The 18,850-nt window shown below is 46.4% G+C and overlaps 1 protein-coding gene across 1 annotated transcript; it reads right to left on the bottom strand.

The window, feature by feature from the left end:
* Positions 1–9,000: 9,000 nt before the first annotated feature.
* Positions 9,001–18,541, bottom strand: RPS20 (ribosomal protein S20). The gene is made up of 4 exons (XM_075353257.1): positions 18,406–18,541; positions 14,039–14,138; positions 10,625–10,698; positions 9,001–9,219 (listed from the first exon to the last, which is right to left on the bottom strand). The coding sequence occupies exons 1-4, from the start codon at positions 18,406–18,408 to the stop codon at positions 9,037–9,039; spliced, it is 360 nt and encodes a 119-aa protein (XP_075209372.1). The 5' UTR covers positions 18,409–18,541; the 3' UTR covers positions 9,001–9,036.
* Between the last annotated feature and the right edge of the window lie 309 nt (positions 18,542–18,850).

Here is an 18,850-nt window from a genome sequence, read left to right as displayed (position 1 = left end):
AAACTTATTACAGTAATACAAAATAATGTACCATATTCATATAAAATTATTACAGTACAGTAATACAAAATACTGTGCAGTACAGTAAAAACATATAGAACTGCACGTTAGCTTACAATACAATTGTTGGTGTGCAGGAGGTACTATAGAGGGAGAAAATGAATAAATATGACAACCTTTATTCTAGTACAGTACACAAAAAACACACCCCAAATCTATTCTCTCCAAAATAAGGGCAGAACTAAGCCAAATGTGTGGTAGGAAATAATACTGCACAGGCCATCAGATTACAGTATAAGCAATGTGCTGTAGTGGTTTGCAGAAAGAAAGTACAATACTGTATCCACAAATGCAAATTGATAGACATGCTACCGTGTTTTTCCAAAAATAAGCCCTCCCCCAAAAATAAGCCCTAGCAGGAATTTTCATCATTTTCGGAGAAAGGCTTAAATATAAGCCCTCCCCCGAAAATAAGCCCTAATCGCGGATCAATAATGAAGTGTCCATGCAGCTAAAAAAAGTTACAGATACTGCGGGACACTTCATTATACACAGTGGCACCCGGCAATCACACTCACCCGACACTGAGCGGCAGGACCTGCAGTGATCACACACCCGCACACATCAGCTCTCACACACACACAATCAGATCTCACACACACACCAGATCTCACACACAAACATCGGATCGCACACACAGTCAGATCGCACACATAATCAGATCGCACACACAAACATCGGATCACACGCAAACATCAAATCACACACACAAACATCGGATCGCACACACATCGGATCGCATACACACTCACCTCATCCAGCGACACAGATCTCTTATCGCCGGCAGAATCCTGAGAGGCAGTGCGGTGCAGCGCAACGAACAGGACCTGCGGCTGGACACGTGACTTGCTCTCATTCCCTGCGGCAGTAAGCTGGATGTGATGTGATGTGTGTGTGTGATCTGCTGTGTGTGTCTGCAATCGGCTGTGTGTGTGTCTGCGATCGACTGTGTGTGTCTGCGTTCGGCTGTGTGTACCTGTGATCGGATGTGTGTATCTGTGATCGGCTGTGTGTGCGTGCAATCGGCTGTGTCTATCTGTGATCGGATGTGTGTGCCTGTGATCGGCTGTGTGTATCTGTGATCGGCTGTGTGTGCCTGTGATCGGCTGTGTGTGCCTGTGATCGGCTGTGTGTGCCTGTGATCGGCTGTGTGTATCTGTGATCGGCTGTGTGTATCTGTGATCAGATGTGTGTGCCTGCGATCGGATGTGTGTATCTGTGATCGGTTGTGTCTACCTGTGATCGGCTGTGTGTGCCTGTGATCGGATGTGTGTGCCTGTGATCGGCTGTGTGTGTCTGTGATCGGCTGTGTGTATCTGTGATCGGCTGTATCTGTGATCGGCTGTGTGTGCCTGTGATCGGCTGTGTGTGCCTGTGATCGGCTGTGTGTATCTGTGATCGGCTGTGTGTATCTGTGATCGGCTGTGTGTATCTGTGATCGGCTGTGTGTGCCTGTGATCGGCTGTGTGTGCCTGTGATCGGCTGTGTGTGCCTGTGATCGGCTGTGTGTGCCTGTGATCGGCTGTGTGTATCTGTGATCGGCTGTGTGTGCCTGTGATCGGCTGTGTGTGCCTGTGATCGGCTGTGTGTGCCTGTGATCGGCTGTGTGTGCCTGTGATCGGCTGTGTGTGCCTGTGATCGGCTGTGTGTATCTGTGATCGGCTGTGTGTATCTGTGATCGGCTGTGTGTGCCTGCGATCGGATGTGTGTGCCTGCGATCGGATGTGTGTACCTGTGATCGGCTGTGTGTGCCTGCGATCGGATGTGTGTATCTGTGATCGGCTGTGTGTGCCTGCGATTGGATGTGTGTATCTGGGATCGGCTGTGTGTGATCTGCTGTGTATATCTGCGATCTGCTGTGTGTGATCTGCTGTGTGTGTGTGCCTGCGATCGGCTGTGTGTGCCTGCGATCGGCTGTGTGTGCCTGCGATCGGCTGTGTGTGCCTGCGATCGGCTGTGTGTGCCTGCGATCGGCTGTGTGTGCCTGCGATCTGCTGTGTGTGATCTGCTGTGTATATCTGCGATCTGCTGTGTGTGTGTGTGTGATCTGCTGTGTGTGTGAGTGATCTGCTGTTTGTGTGTGTGATCTGCTGTGTGTGTGAGTGATCTGCTGTGTGTGTGTGAGATCTGCTGTGTGTGTGTGAGATCTGCTGTGTGTGTGTGAGATCTGCTGTGTGTGTGATCTGCTGTGTGTGTGTGATCTGCTGTGTGTGTGTGATCTGCTGTGTGTGTCTGGGATCTTCTGTGTGTGTCAGCGTGTCAGCTAGCAGCAGGGGAAAACGGCGTGCAGCATCGACCGGAGATCACAGGAGGACCTGGGAACCACGCAGACGTCCTGGTCTGGTGAGTATGAGTCTCCTGGGAAGTGGGGGGTCTGCTTTTTTGGGGGGTAAACTTACCCCCAACCGTGTTTCTCCAAGAATAAGACCTCCTCCAAAAATAAGCCCTAGTGTTTTTTTGGGGGGCAAAAAAAATATAAGACAGTGTCTTATTTTTTGAAAAACACGGTATAGAGTATATACTGTACTGTACAATGGTATACTGTGTACAGTACATATGTACAGAAAGTTACCTCCAGACCGGGTCAGAGAGCGGTGAAAGGACAGAACCGGAAGTGTGCACGGTGAGTATTTGCTCTTATTGCAAATCATTGCTCTTAAACCAAGTTACACATTTGTAAAAAGCTTTGCTTGTCTTGCAAAACGCTCTCAAACCAAGTTACTCTTAATCCAAGGTTCCACTGTATATATACTTTACATATACTTTTGCATATTTTTTACATATACTTCTTGTATATATACTATTTACTTCTTATTACTTTTGTATACCATCTATAGGCAGTATACATATTTTCGATACATATAGCACTCTTCCATTACTTAATATCAACAACTAGAAATATGTATATTTGCCTATATTATTACATTTGTGGAGCTGACCTCATATGTAGTTATTTACTTTCAAAACCAAAGACAAAAATATGGATATTTTGTATTTATTACACTGTTATAAATATTATATGGTGACATTATGTCTTCATTGTTAAATCGATGTACAGTACCAGTATACTAATTTTGAAATAGCCGATATTGATAATAGTGGTTTTGTGAGGTGGAACTTGTGTAGGAACGTCTGCTGATTTTTTTATTGTGAAAAATATTATATTATATTTCATAAAATCTATTTTATTCATGAGAACTTTTATTCATATTTTCTGATTTTTGCCCCCCTGCCATAGTGATAGTTCTGTTTCATATAACTTGTTTTTTGTTTGTTTTTTACTGCACTATTCTATGTCCTGTTGTGTATAAATATGTGACTCTTCAGATTTTGTGTTATACTGAGCCTGATGAAAAGACCTGAGTAGTCTGGAAATCTTGCTATTATTACCATCTTTTCAGTTAGCCATTAAAAGGTATCAACCACTGAGGACTTCAGTTCTTTTAACCAATTTTTGATCAGATATATGTAACCTTTGGATATTTATGGGAGACTACTGGCACAATGTATTTGCATTACAAGGGCTCCCCCTGCTGGATATTTCTGGGATACTACTGGTACAAAGCATTTGCATTACAAGGGCTCTCCCTGCTGGATATTTATGGGATACTTTGTACAAGGGCTCCCCCTGCTGGATATTTATGGGATACTACTGGTACAAAGCATTTGCATTACAAGGGCTCCCCCTGCTGGATATTTATGGGATACTTTGTACAAGGGCTCCCCCTGCTGGATATTTCTGGGATACTACTGGCACAATGTATTGGCATTACAAGGGCTCCCCCTGCTGGATATTTCTGGGATACTACTGGCACAATGTATTGGCATTACAAGGGCTCCCCCTGGTGGATATTTATGGGATACTTTGTACAATGGCTCTTCTTGCTGGATACTTTGCTAACTACAATTGAAAAGTACTTGCTGCTGAATTTCCTGTAATTGCGGTGACTTGTTGTCCTTTTTAGTAACAATCACGTCATTCTGTGATCTCCGAACCAATAAATCACTTCAATTTTTAACCTTGAAAAACAAAACCCTGGCTTCTGATAGATATGGGAAACTTTTTTTTTTTAAATTCACTTTGTATACAATGCCTTGTATTTGCAAACCCTCCCCAATTATCCAGAATGTCTCAATGTGGACCCCCAGAGTGCCTGGGTGTCCCCCACGAATGTATTCTAATCAACTAGAGCCGTCAGTCACTGACCCAGTTTTCCATTGATATTACAGACTTTCTTTCCTGACCAATCCACGGTCATTATATATAGAGTAGGCCCATTCACCTTCATTTTTTCCTGTTACCACACAAGCAGACCCAGCAATATTCCCCATATAGCCCGGTCCCTGGACACCACCCCATCATATTTATCAGATGGAGATCCATAAGATAAGAGATAAGGGCTCATTCACACGACTGTTCTGTTTTTGCGGTCCGCAAAAAAACGCTCCTGTTCTTTCACGGATGCATCTGTCCCATTCCGTATATGGTCAGTTTGTCATCCGTGTGATTTCTGTTTTTATGGCAGACCACAAAAAAAACAAAACGGAAGGACAGTCACATGCAGTCCAGGGTATCTGGCCAGATGCTGGTCCCCATATAGTCTATGGGGAACAGAATCTGGGGCAAAGAGGTAGGAGCAAGCGCTACATACTCACCGATCACCAGCACAGCTATCACACTGCTCCCGCGGCAGCTCTTTGATCTTCTCGAGTCGGCCGCTCATTAGGCATTCACTCCCTCCCCCCGTCTGTGATTGGTTACAGTCAGATGCGCCCCCACGGTGAGTGACAGCTGTCTGACTGCAACCAATCACAGCCGCCGGTGGGCAGTTCTATGTCGTACAGTACATTAAATAATTTAAAAAAAAAGCATGCAGTCCCCCCCCCCCCCCCCCAATTTTGATACTAGCCAAGATAAACTTCTCAGCTCCTGGCTGGTGTTCTCAGGCTGGGGAGACCCACATCATTACGAGTCCCCCAGCCTAAAAATATCAGCCAGCAGGAATTGCCGCATCCATTAGATGCCACAGTCCTGGTACTTTACCCAGCTCGTCCCGTTGCCCTGGTGCGGTAGCAAACAAGGTAATATATGGGGTTAATACCAAATGTGTAATGTCACCTGGCATCAAGCCCAGAGGTGTAATGTCACGGTGTCTAGCTACATTACCTGGATGATGAACACCGCTGAACACCTGACGTCACCACTAGTCACAGTCTTGGGACGCCTGCGAGAGTTGATCTGAGAATGCAGCGGGCATAGAAGTCAGTGACGAGCGCTGACGGTCAGGAGTGCAGGACTTCATCACCGCAGGTAATGAACTTTACTAACCTCCTGACGGCAATGCTCATCACTGCTGTGCGAGTAGATGCTGACACACTGCAGTGCGAGCAGCCGTGGGACAGACTGCAGGGGCACCCAACAGAAGTCACACGGAAGTGCTTCTGGGGATTTTCCGGGCCCATTGACTTGTATTGAGTAGGACATGTTCCATAATAACAGAAAGAACATACGGCATCCAATGTGTTTTTTTATATGAACTGATGCACACGAAAGTGCTTCCGTGTGCCATCCGATCTTATACAGGACATTGAAAAGATGGTCTTGTCCGTGGGTCCGCAAAAAAACAAAAACTGAAGAGGACAAACAGAACGGTCATCTAAATGAGCCCTAAGTGTTAATATGGAGTTGGGTATCTTTTAGGCTCCATCCCATGTGAGATCTTGGCATGGGTCTATGGGCATTTGTGATGTTGGACACGCATACAGAACACAAAGGTCTGACTTGTAATGATCAGACCTAGAGTTTGCCCACCATATCTATATGGACGCACACACCTATCCTGGGCTCTGTGCACAGGGAAAACAGATTTGGGTGGGAAATCCGCAGTGTATCAGAATTAGCTGCTGGTGACATTCCATGACGTTGCATCTATACGTTGCATTCTTCAGCAGAACATCAGTTCATGCTGGGCAGGTTGCTGAAAAAATCCAAAGCTAGGAGCTCTTCCACTGATAACATTTCCAGACTGTGGCAGTCAGCTTTCATATACTATGATGCAGGGAGGACTAATTATATATATTTTCAGATCTCCTATCTGAATACTCTCATTTCCTCCTCTGGAAGGGAGCGGGATCAGACTTTACATCTACAGATATCTGCCAGCTCAACTGTGCAGACAGGCACATGGCCCATTTTTATGACTAGGAACAGTACATAGTACCTGCAAGCAGGCAGTTATACCAAGCTTTATGTGAACACGTCATCAAAGGGTTAGACCATGCTGGAATCCTCTGTTAGCCCAGAGAAGTATTGGTTGCAGCAGCTCTGCAGATGCATAACACAGTAGTTCCAGTCATAGGCAAACATATCATTGGTGCAGCCACACAGGGGTCCAAGAGCCAAGGTGGGCCCATTTCTGCCTTTAAGCAGGTGGAGTTGTGTATTTTTACGTGTTCCTGGGCTACAAAGGACCCATATAATGCTTTGCACAGAAGCAATTTTCTGTCAGTTTCCACTAGTAGCTCCAGGAACATCATTTTACATTCAGATATGCAAAATTTATATTTTTTTATTCAATGGAAATTGAAGAGTTTGGCTACAGTCACAGGTCCTTGTCTGTAGGCAGATCATGAGAATCTCAGCCTAACCTCTAGTCTACCAAAACCAACTGGCTGTGTATAAAGCCATTAGCTTGGGACAGGATACCCACTGTTGGTCTAGTGCCAGAGTCTCAAACACACAGCTCACAGGCTTCATGCAACCCTGAAGCAGATTCTTGCACCCACAGATCCCTTGATTGCAGCTGATGCAAGAGGCTGCTGCAGTCAGCACTTTACTTCAGTTGAATGAATGATTTGCAGCACCACACAGAGAACCTCTGCATAGCTATACCAATGACAGGCACTGACCAATCAGAGGCCAGCAGCTGACAGAGGGGACACACTAAAATAAAACAAAAAGTGCATGCTACTGCAACAGCCTCCATTTTTAGTAAAGAAAAAAGTTTTGGTAGTGTTGGCCAGTTGAAAAATGATTGATTACTCTCAGTGAGAAACAAAATGATAATTTTGTTGTTGTAATACCTTTTAATGGCTAACTAAAATAAAAAGTTACAGAGCAAGCTTTCAAGACTCCTCAGGTCCCTTCATCAGGCATGAAGAGACCTGATAAGCTTGCGCTGTAATATTGTTCTCAGTGAGAGAAACAAAATTTTGTTGTTGTGATACCTTTTTAATTGCTAACTAAAAATAAAACAATGTTACAGAGCAAGCTTTCAAGACTTATCAGCTCTCCATGCCTGATGAAGGGACCCTGAGGAGTCTTGAAAGCTTGCTCTGAAACTGCTTTTATTTTAGTTAGCCATTAAAAAGGTATCACAACAACAAAATTATAATTGTTTCTCTCACTGAGAACAATCATATTGCAACAGTCGTAACAAACCAAGCTACAAAACTGTACCATAACATCAGTGAGTTTTAAAAAAAAAAATAGATTGGCAAAAATGGTTAAAAAAAAGTGAACCAAAAGTTCTAGAGGGAGAAAAATCCTAAAAAAATGGAATCACTAAAAAGGTCACTGTCGAGCACAAAAAAATTCCCCCAAGTTCAATTTTCTTTTTCTACGTGTGGCCCATATATACCTAAGTAGAGTGAGACCCCTGGTTTACCGTTTGTCATCTGTAGTGACAGCGGGGCTGAACAGTCCCCCCCAAAAATAAAAATTTGAGCAAGATTGAAAAATCTAAGACAATACCCATTAGGGTATTCCAATGTATGTGAAACCACATGCATTTATAGAGACAATTACAGCAGATTGCAGGATATCTGCCACAAACACATCCTCATGCCTGTATGAAACTGTTGTAAAGGTTGGGAGACTGGCAGCCAGTCCATGCAGGTTGTCTTCAAACACTACAGCTTGCCGCTCCATGTGATACAGAAACTGAAACCAGGGATTAGCTACAGTAGACAGCTGGTCAGGATATCAGCAATGTAGCACTGATTTAGGAGGTCGATTTGTGATTAGTGAGACTTTTAAACCATTTCTCTGTAAAAGTCAGAACTCCTTCAATACATCTATTAAAGCCCCACTGCAGGTGTTTTTTTAAATTTCACCGCTGGAGTGCTGCTTTAGATCTAAGTCCCCTGTCATTCTCACCCTCCGGCTTCTTCATGTTTTCAGAATTGGTACAGCCTTTCCTCAGGCAGTTTGTGACCTATCTGCAGCTTCAGTGTTTCATGGAGCTCACAATGTAACTACAGGAGTCTTGTTCTGGCGCTCAGTTGCATAGAGAGATTGAGAGGCAACTGACTGAGCACAAGATGTCACCACAGGTCTGACGTGGCACCAAAAAACACAAAACATGCACCACTCAAGTATTTTTGGTAACATCTCAGATATTGGAGTTGCTTCTAGATACATTTATGGAGTAAAATTCTTTAAGCAGAAAACTCAGTCATTAAATTTCAGAAGCATAAAAAAAATCCAGGCTGTGTGAGATTGTGCTTCCATAAGAGGCCAGACCAGGGTGATCCTTTAAAAATGGCCACATACAATGCATTTCGGCTGGCAAGCCTTCTTCAGGTGTAATATAAGCAATAAGCCTGAAGAAGGCTTGCCAGCAGAAACACGTATTTAGACAAATTTTGAAAAAAGGACCACCCCGCTCTGGCCTCCTGTGGAAGCACAATCACAGCCTGGTTTTTTTTATGGTTCTGATTTGTGGTGCCTATGTGAATCCAAGGGAGGATTCTCTGTGTCCAGAGATTGCTGGAAGCCTTGAAAGGCTAGTTGTGGCCCAATACAGCTAATTTCAAGGCGAATTATACCTTCAAAAACGTGAGCATTGAATTCATATCCAAGTCTTTTTACCATTTACTGTGCTTAGGTCAGCGCCGCACTTTTCCTCCCTTTTGTACCCATCCAGGTAAACTATTCAATTATATTAAAGAGGTTTTATTCAGGAAACATGGCATTTATGCATCAGCAATGGTGACTTCCACTTCTACACCAGGCTCAATACTGATGGAAGTGATCTGCTTCACGATCTCAGAAGGACTGTGCAGATCAATCAGGCGCTTGTGGATTCTCATCTGGAAACGATCCCAAGTCTTGGATCCCTCACCACAAGGGGTTTTTCTTGTAGTAATACGCAGAGTCTGAAAAAGAAAGTTATAAAAAACAATTTCATTTTGTACAAAGAATTTGCATGCCCGAATAGATAAAGCTACAAGGTGTTCATCAGCATTAGAGGCTGTAAGAGTGCCCCCATAGCAGATTAAAGGGAGCCAGTCACCAGGATTTTCGCATATAGCCTAAAGCCAGTGCTATACTAGCACTATCAGGCTGAGTCTATACATACCTGTAGTGGTCAGCTCGGATGTTTAGGTTTTGAAATCCAAGAAAGTTAAGTTTGTAAAATTAACTGCTTCTTGAGTGACAGCAGCAGAGGATCAGATAATTTATTCATACTTATCCCCTCCCCCTGTTACAATTAGCATAACTACTCACTGTCTCTCGCAGGACCTGTGGTGAGGTCATACCCATGTGACCTGGAAGGGCGGGGCCTCAGACAAAAAAGCTGGATACCAGGTCACATGGGTATGACCTCACAGGTCCTGCAAGAGACAAAGTGAGTAGTTTGTGTAATGATTATCCCCTCCCCCTGTTAGAATTAACAATCATTACACAAACTAGTCACTTGGTCTAGCAGGACCTGTGAGGTCATACCCATGTGACCTGGTATCCAGCTTTGTTGGCGGAGACCCCACCCCTTCTGGTCACATGGGAATGACCTCACACAGGTCCTGCTAGACAAAGTGAGTAGTTTGTGTAATACTTATGCCAATTCTAACAGGGGGAGGGGATAATATATGATCTGCTCCAGTGCAACTGTCACTCAACAAGCTGCCCATATTACAAACTTCACTTTCTTGGATTTCAAAACCTAAACATCCGAGCTGACCACTACAGGTATGTATAGAATCAGCCTGATAGAGCCAGTATAGCACTGGCTTTAGCTTATATACAAAAATCCTGGTGATTGGTTCCCTTTAAAAGGAGCATCAGCACAATGACTGCTCAAACCAAGTACAGGGGCTCCGTGCAACATGGCAGGGCTGAAAATACGTAGTTACTTACCGGTAATGTGTTTTTTCCGAACCCATGACGGCACCACGAATATAAGGGTGCAGTCATAGGGTGAGGGAAAAATTCAACTGCATCTTCCCACCTACTTGTTTTCCCGCTATCTACACCCCCTCTGACAGCTCAGAAAAGAGCTAGAAGCAAAAAACATGCATATTGATAGGTGCACATAATGATTGGCCCTGCCATAATGCACAGAGCACCTTGTGTGGTCTGAGCAGTTCTGTGTGGACAATCCCTTAAAGTCAATAACAGCCTAATAAAATGCTTCTGTGCCATTTGTTGAAACACTGTACTCGGCCCTGGAGCTGTCAGGTGACAGCTGATATTGAAGTTTAACTATCGGTTTTAACAAAATACAAATAGTGCAGCTGTGAAGTCTGCTTTAATAGGTTTGCAGATTCTTGATCCCATTACCTTGGTGGGCATGCGGACAGGTCCCTTCACCTTCAGGTTCTTTTCCTTGGCTCCACGGATCAGATCAGCACAGACTAAAATGTTAAATTAATATTTCATTAGAAATCTTACTTGCATATGCATCTATGGCATTAACACAAGTAATTACCCACAGGACTAGAATAACTAAACAATCCCCTTTTTGCCAACAGTGAACAAATCGGGGCCAAAAAAAAAAACAAAAAACTTTTTTTGGACACTAGTAAATACAAACATGAAAACCTCTGTATTTTAGGCCCATTTCACACGTCAGTGAAAAACACAGACGTTTTTCACTGGCGTGTAAAACACGCACATGTCCCTGCGTGTGCCGTGAATCACGGCACACGTGGGTTATCTAAGTGCAATCCGGGCTCCGTTCTCCGTGGCCCGTGATTGCACTTAGCAATCAACTCACCTGTGCCCGCTCCCGCTCTCCATGGTGCTGATCGCTCCCGCGGTGCAGAATCCGGCCGGCGCTGACCCCCGCAGCAGCTGCTTCCGGGTCGGCTGTGTCGTGCATCATTAAGATGCGCGACAGTAGTGAGCCGGCTTAGAAGCAGCAGGCAGAACGGGCTGCAGAGGACATCGCTGGACGCCGGGTGAGTTAAAATGTTTATTATTTTAAATGCACGTTTTTTTCTGGCACGTGTTTCACAGACCACACCACTGCGTGGTCCGTGGGACATCAGTGATGCCAGAAAAAAATGGACATGTCTCCGTGCAGCAAACACGCACACGCGGGTACGCCGCACAGAGACACGTGCAGTGAAAAATCACTGACGTGTGAGCAGACCCATTCATTATAAAGGGTTTGCGTATGTAAGTGATTCTGGTACGTTTAAAAAAAAGCACAAACGTACCAGAATCACTGACGTGTGAAAGGGGCCTAAAACAAAGAAACCATTATGCCACAACCAGAAAAAAAAAATCTTAGTAATACAAGCACAAATACACCTGTTATGAAGGGTTAATGTGCTGCATTTTGCACAACCTAATTTTATAGCCATATGAGCTTGTTTTTCTGTGGGACGAATCACCACCAATCATACTGTAGGTGTATTTGGAATAGGGAGAAAAAGCCAATTGTGGTTAAAGTGCAGTTTTACAGGTTTTTTTTCACCACATTCACTATATGGCAAGACTGACCTGGCAATAGGATTCCCACAGTCAGTACAATAATGTATATACCAAACACTACCTTTATATAGGTAGTGCAAAAAAAAAATTCAGATTTTTTTATCGTTTTCAGAGATCCATAATGTTCTTGTTTAAGACCAAGCAATGGCTTATTTTATGTGCCCTAAGGTGACATTTTTACCGATACCCTGTTTGAGAAGACACATTTTTTGGTCCCTGCAACATTACAATAAAACGCAATCCAAACCTGATAGGAGCTTTGACTTTTTTTCTATAGTCAAGCAGATGCCTGATTTTTAGATTGATAGATTGGGTATTGCTGAAACAAGGGATTTCAAATTTATGTTGTTTTTGATGTTATTGTTATAGGCTGAAAAAAAAAAAAATTTACTGGATTTGTGAGTTCTGTTTGGAGATTTGAACCTGCGATCTTGTACTGTACAGAACAGTGCATCAGCACCGCTGTGTACAACAGAAACCACCATCTATGAATGCCAGCTCACAGGAGGATCATGACAGGCACAGGGGCCATTACAACCCATAATGATGTGACAGGAGCATCGATGGGCAGGATCAGTGAGTGATGAATTTACTGTCAGCGTGTTTTAAATACCACAATCACAGACTGACCGCAGAATATTAGGCCCCTTTCACACATCAGTTTTTAGCCCTCAGTCACAATCTGTTTTCTCAACGGATCAGTCGTATCAGTTTTTTCAGACCAACAGTGTTTACACCCCCCTGAGCATGCTCAGTTAAAAAAAATGGATCAGACGCTGGATTCCCTCATATGACGGACGACAGATCCTGCACCCATCGGCTTCCATCCTAACAAACGACGGACGGAGACAGATCTGTCAGTGTTTTTTCGAAGTACACAAAAAAAACCCCCACCCAAACACATTTAATGTTGACATTGTCTCCGTCTGACGGACAAACATTTTTCGACAGATCCGTCCAACGGATGAAACGTGAGGCCTTCCATCGCAATCCATCGCTAATACAAGTCAATGAGAAAAAACGGATCCACCGGTATCAGTTGCTGGATCAGTTTTTTTTCAAAATTCAACCGATTTTAACTGATGGCAAAAAACTGGTGTGAAAGGGGCCTTGCTGGTTAACAGCCATGGTTGGATCTCAGATGCACCTGCAGTTAGGAGGCACATGACCGCTGATCACACAACATGTGCATGTAAAGATGTGGTCTCAGAGTGTAAAGGCCCCGTCACACTAAGCAACATCGCTAGCAACATCGCTGCTAATGAACAACTTTTGTGACGTTGCTAGTGATGTTGCTGTGTGTGACATCCAGCAACAACCCGGCCCCTGCTGTGAGGTCGTTGGTTGTTGCTGAATGTCCTGGGCCATTTTTTAGTTGTTGCTGTCCTGCTGTGAAGCGCAGATCGCTGTGTGTGACAGCGAGACAGCAACAACTAAATGTGCAGGCAGCAGGAGCCGGCTTCTGCGGAGGCTGGTAACCACAGTAAACATCGGGTAACCAAGAAGCCCTGTCCTTGGTTACCCGATATTTACCTTTGTTACCAGCCTCAGCCGCTCTCACTGTCAGTGCCGGCTCCTGCTCTGTGCACATGTAGCTGCAGGACACATCGGGTTAATTAACCCGATGTGTGCTGTAGCTAGGAGAGCAGGGAGCCAGCGCTAAGCAGTGTGCGCTGCTCCCTGCTCTGTGCACATTTAGCTGCAGCACACATCAGGTAATTAACCCGATGTGTGCTGTAACTAGGAGAGCAGGGAGCCAGCGCTCAGTGTGCGCTGCTCTCTGCACGTGTGGCTGGTTGCTGGTGAGCTCACCAGCAACTCGTGTAGCGACGCTCCAGCGATCCCTGCCAGGTCAGGTTGCTGGAGCATCGCAGTGTGACATTGACCAGCAACCTCCTAGCAACTTACCAGTGATCCCTATCGTTGTTGGGATCGCTGGTAAGTTGCTTAGTGTGACTGGACCTTTAGCCTGCATTAAATCCAGGTAGACAGCTGATTACATACATGCCTGTCACAACTTGTGAAGGGGTTTAAGTTACCCTTGTCAGACACTTTAGGCAATAGCCCAAAGGCTATAACAGTCTTACTTACTGGACATGTATGGCTCTTTACAGAATGCTATGAGAATGGAGATCACATGACCTAAAAGGGGTGAAGAGCGCTCATCCTGCAGACAGGCATTATCAGCACAGACATTGCAGATTTTATTTTCAGGTCACATTGGACAGAAGCACATTCAGAATATTAGCAACAGACCTTTCTCCAGTGATTTCACATTGCGACTTGTGAGTGTAATTCGGATACGATGAATGGCCACTTCCTGCTCAACAGGAGCTTTCCCTGTATCTTTAAAAGCCTGGAGAAAAAAAAAAAATACGTAATTAGGAAAAGAAAATTGCATAATGCAACAATGAAACTCATTTTATTTACATGAATTTGGGCTTTGCACTGCAGAACCCCCAGATATCAAGGGAATACCAGCACCTTCAATGTTTCTCTATGGGTAGAGGGGACCAAGCAACCAGATGCCCATGAAGATAGTAGTTTACAGGTTTACAATTTCAGCTCTTCCATGAGCGCAAGTGTCTCTTAATCCCTGCAGAAACCACCAGCGGGATTAGCCGACAGTGTGCAGCCCAGTCAGGTACATAGGTGTGTATGGGAGCCAAGTGCAACAGTGGCCATCACATCACTGCCATCCACTATGGAAGCAAAACGAGACTGAGGCCACAACCTGTATATACTCCAGTATATAGTGCAGCACTACGGGGTCCAGAGCCAGGGCCGGCGCCAGCACCCGGCAAACCCGGTCAAATGCCGGGGCCCTGAGCTGCCGGGGGGGCCCACTCGCGGTGGGAGGAGTGGCGCACCGCTACTCAGGGGGGCCCGGTGGCCGCGCTGTCACCGCCCCCCGCCGAGGATCGAGCTTTCAATTGCATCGGCATCGCAGGTGCCGATACAATTGAGAGCAATGATGAGAGAGTGAGCGGCGCTCTCTCTCTTATCATTCTCCCCGCTGTGACTGTCGGCGTTCTTCTGACAGCTCTGCAGAGGACCGCGGTGACGTCATCACTGCGCGCCTGCTGAGAGGTCAGAGCGAGCGACAGCAATGGACGACGCGCCGAGGAGACCGGATCAGCGGGCGAACGAGAAGTGAGCCGCCCCTCTACTGACACTGGGCTCCCCTGACTCACAGGCCGGCCACTACACAGCGGCACTAGTACACATAGGGGCCCGGCAGCCGCTCTGCAGAGCCGGCTGCCGGGCCCCTATGTGTAGTGCCGCTGTGTAGTGGCCGGCCTGTGAGTCAGGGGAGCCCAGTGTCAGTAGAGGGGCCCCTGACCTGGAGAGGCCACCAGCCGTTTCTGAGCTGCAGGAGTGCTCCTGACCTGCACAGCAGACGGAATCTCCATCCTGCAGGACCTGCGATGATGTCACGCCCATGTGACTGTGTGGGAGGAGACACAGGTGGCCGGCAGAAAGCAAGACACTGAAGGCGATTTGGACACATGATGACTGGTAATAAGAAAAGAGGGGACATGAGGGGGGGCTGCAGGGTGAGTGGCATATGAGGGCTGCAGACTGACAGAAGCATGTGAAGGGGTGCAGAGTGTTTGAGAGGGGTAAGTTGGGGTACAGGCAGGGTGAGATATGTGGACAAGGTGTGTGTGATATGGGGGTGTATTGTGTGTGATCTGGGGGGTGCAGGCTGTATGGGGAGCAGGGTATGTGACATGGGGGTGTAGTGTGTGAGATCTGGGGGGTGCAGGCTGTATGGGAAGCAGGGTGTGAGAGATATGGGGGTGTAGTGTGTATGTGACATGGGGGGTGCAGGCTGTATGGGAAGCAGGGTGTGTGAGATATGGGGGTGTAGTGTGTGAGATCTGGGGGGTGCAGGCTGTATGGGGAGCAGTGTGTGTGTGTGTGTGTGTGTGTGTGTGGGATATGGGGTGTGCAGGCTGTATGGGAAGCAGTATGTGTTGGATATGGGGGGTGCAGGCTGTATGGGAAGCAGGGTGTGTGAGATATGGGGGTGTAGTGTGTGAGATCTGGGGGGTGCAGGCTGTATGGGGAGCAGTGTGTGTGTGTGTGTGTGTGTGTGGGATATGGGGTGTGCAGGCTGTATGGGAAGCAGTATGTGTTGGATATGGGGGGTGCAGGCTGTATGGGGAGCAGTGTGTGTGTGGGATATGGGGGGTGCAGGCTGTATGGGGAGCAGTGTGTGTGTGTGGGATATGGGGGGTGCAGGCTGTATGGGGAGCAGTGTGTGTGGGATATGGGGGGTGCAGGCTGTATGGGGAGCAGTGTGTGTGGGATATGGGGGGTGCAGGCTGTATGGGGAGCAGTGTGTGTGGGATATGGGGGGTGCAGGCTGTATGGGGAGCAGTGTGTGTGTGTGGGATATGGGGGGTGCAGGCTGTATGGGAAGCAGGGTGTGAGATATGGGGGTGTAGTGTGTGATATGGGGGTGCAGGCTGTATGGGAAGCAGGGTGTGAGATATGGGGGTGTAGTGTGTGTGATATGGGGGTGCAGGGCGTGTGACATGGGGGCAGGGGCGTAACTACCGCAGTTGCAGGGTTGGAAGGAGAAGAGAGGTACTTGTTTTTTATTTTGCTGGCTGCATGACACATGGAGGCCTGGCTCCATGATACATGGAGGTCTATGGGACTGCATAATAAACATGAAGGACACCTTATACATGGACTAGGGGTGCATTATACATGGAGGAGTATGGGGCTGCATAATACAAAATGATGATTTATGGCGCTACATTATAATACATATAGCACTATGGGGGCTACATTATAATAAATGGAGGAATATGGAGGCTACCTTACACATGGTCACACATGGGTGTGCGTTATAAAACATGGAGGACTGTGGTGCAGTATAATATATGGAGTACTATGGGGTGAATTATAATACATGGAGAACTATGGGGGTGCATTATAATATATGACGGGTTATGTGGGACCCTTTATATTATTCGGAAGGCTATGTGGGGGCCATTATAGTATTTGGAGATCTATATACAAGGAGGACAAAGTTACAAGTATGGGATGGGAATGTTTTGTGCTGAGGGAAAAAGGCTCTTTCCCTCAGCACCCAGCTTTCCCATGCTCTGCTATACATCTCTCAGCACCCAGCTTTACTCTGTTATGGGAAAGCTGGGTGCTGAGGGAAAGATGGATATCAGAACATGGGAAAGCTGGGTACTGATAGAGGGATTTCAGATCATGGGAAACCTGGGTGCTGAGGGTAAGAGCCAAGTGTCAGCATCATTATCCTGTACCCCGAGTGTCAGTGTCATTATCCCACACCCTAAGTGTCGGTGTACGTGGAGGGGGGCCCCGATCCAAATTTTACACCATGGCCCATCAAACTCTAGTTACGCCACTGAGTATTAATCACTGTATTCTACATGAGGGTGCCTACTGCTATCTGGCTCTGCACTGTGCTATATACAGGCTATGCTATATACAAGCTGTATGCTACATGAGGGTGCCTAATGCTATCTGGCTCTCCACTGTGCTGTCTGGGTCTGCACTGTACTATATAGGTCTGTGTACTACATGAGGGTGCCTAATGCTATCTGGCTCTGCACTGTGCTGTCTGGCTCTGCACTGTGTTATATAGGTGCTGTGTACTACATGAGGGTGCCTAATGCTATCTGGCTCTGCACTGTGGTATTTAGGGGATGTGTACTACATGAGGGTGCCTATTGCTATCTGGGTCTGCATTGTGCTATATGTGTGCTGTATACTACATGAAAGTGCCTAATGCTATCTGGGTCTGCATTGTGCTATATGGGGGCTACATAATACTATATGGAGGACAATGGGGGCTTCATAACACAATATGGGGGCTGCATACTACTATACCCCCAGAGTTGTATGTCCCCTCCACCCAGGTGCTGTATGTCTCCCCCACCCCAGACCTCTCTTGGGATGTATATACAGCAGTGTTAGTGTGCCCTATGTGCGGCCATGTCTGTTAGACAAGCCGGGAGGTGAATGAGGCTGCTGCCAGCTTCCCAATATTAGAAATATATATACAGGATAAATATATAAAAATAATGTGTGTGTATGTATGATATGTATCTATGTATGGCAGTGTATATGACTGTCTAGATTTATGTGTTTTTGTGAATCTCTCTTTAAGTATGCGTACGTATGCCTGTATGTGTATGTATCTGTGCATGTCTATGTGTGGATGGGGCCCACTGAGACTCTTTCGCCCAGGGCCCACAAAAACCTGGAGCCGGCCCTGTCCAGAGCAGAGGAGCAGATTTATAAGTAAACAGCCAGAGACCCCTATGGTAGCAGCACAGGCTCACAACAGCATAGAAGACCGCAGAGAGGATAGAGGCACAAGGAGCGCTCCTGGCAGATACCAGAGAGCTCAAGCCTGAGAGCCGGGCACAAGAGGCAGCACAACTAAACCTGGCAGATAACAGAGAGCTCAAGCTTCCCCACCGAACAGGAAAGTCATAAACCCGACTCACTCAGCTATCGGCAGCTGCCCACACACCGGAGGAGAGCAGCTCACTATCACAGCTGAGGCCGCGCCCGGGCTGCACTGACTCCGCCGCATGGCCTCCCTCCCAGCACCGCGCACTCACCATGTCTGATCACCGTCCTGACCGACTTATTCGTGTAGGATGAGCGCGAACAGCGGTGAGCCAGGAGCAGGCGCCGAGCACAGTGCGCACACTACAGCGGCTGTACGCAAAGAGAACGAACACGCCCGCCACCCTGCTATTTATAGTACTCGGGCTTCCGGCCTACAGGAAACACGTCATCACCACGGAGACGGCGGTACGGAGCGCCATGTTTACTCAGGGCAAACATCCCTTACTTGCAAGCAAATAGCCATGGTCTTCCTGGAGGCTCCGGAATGTTCAAACATTTAGCACATACATCTCTGGCACTATTTCTCCTATAATTGATGTTTCTATCTGTAACATAAGGGATGTCTCTTAGGATAGTGCCCAATAAATGATACATTAAAGACAAAGTTGCAGTGAAGAGCATAGTATTAGGTAGCACTAGACACTGATATAGAAG

The sequence above is a fragment of the Anomaloglossus baeobatrachus genome, chromosome 6 (genome assembly GCF_048569485.1).
Source record: "Anomaloglossus baeobatrachus isolate aAnoBae1 chromosome 6, aAnoBae1.hap1, whole genome shotgun sequence".
NCBI lineage: Eukaryota > Metazoa > Chordata > Amphibia > Anura > Aromobatidae > Anomaloglossus > Anomaloglossus baeobatrachus.
This window is presented reverse-complemented; position numbering and strand designations above follow the sequence as displayed.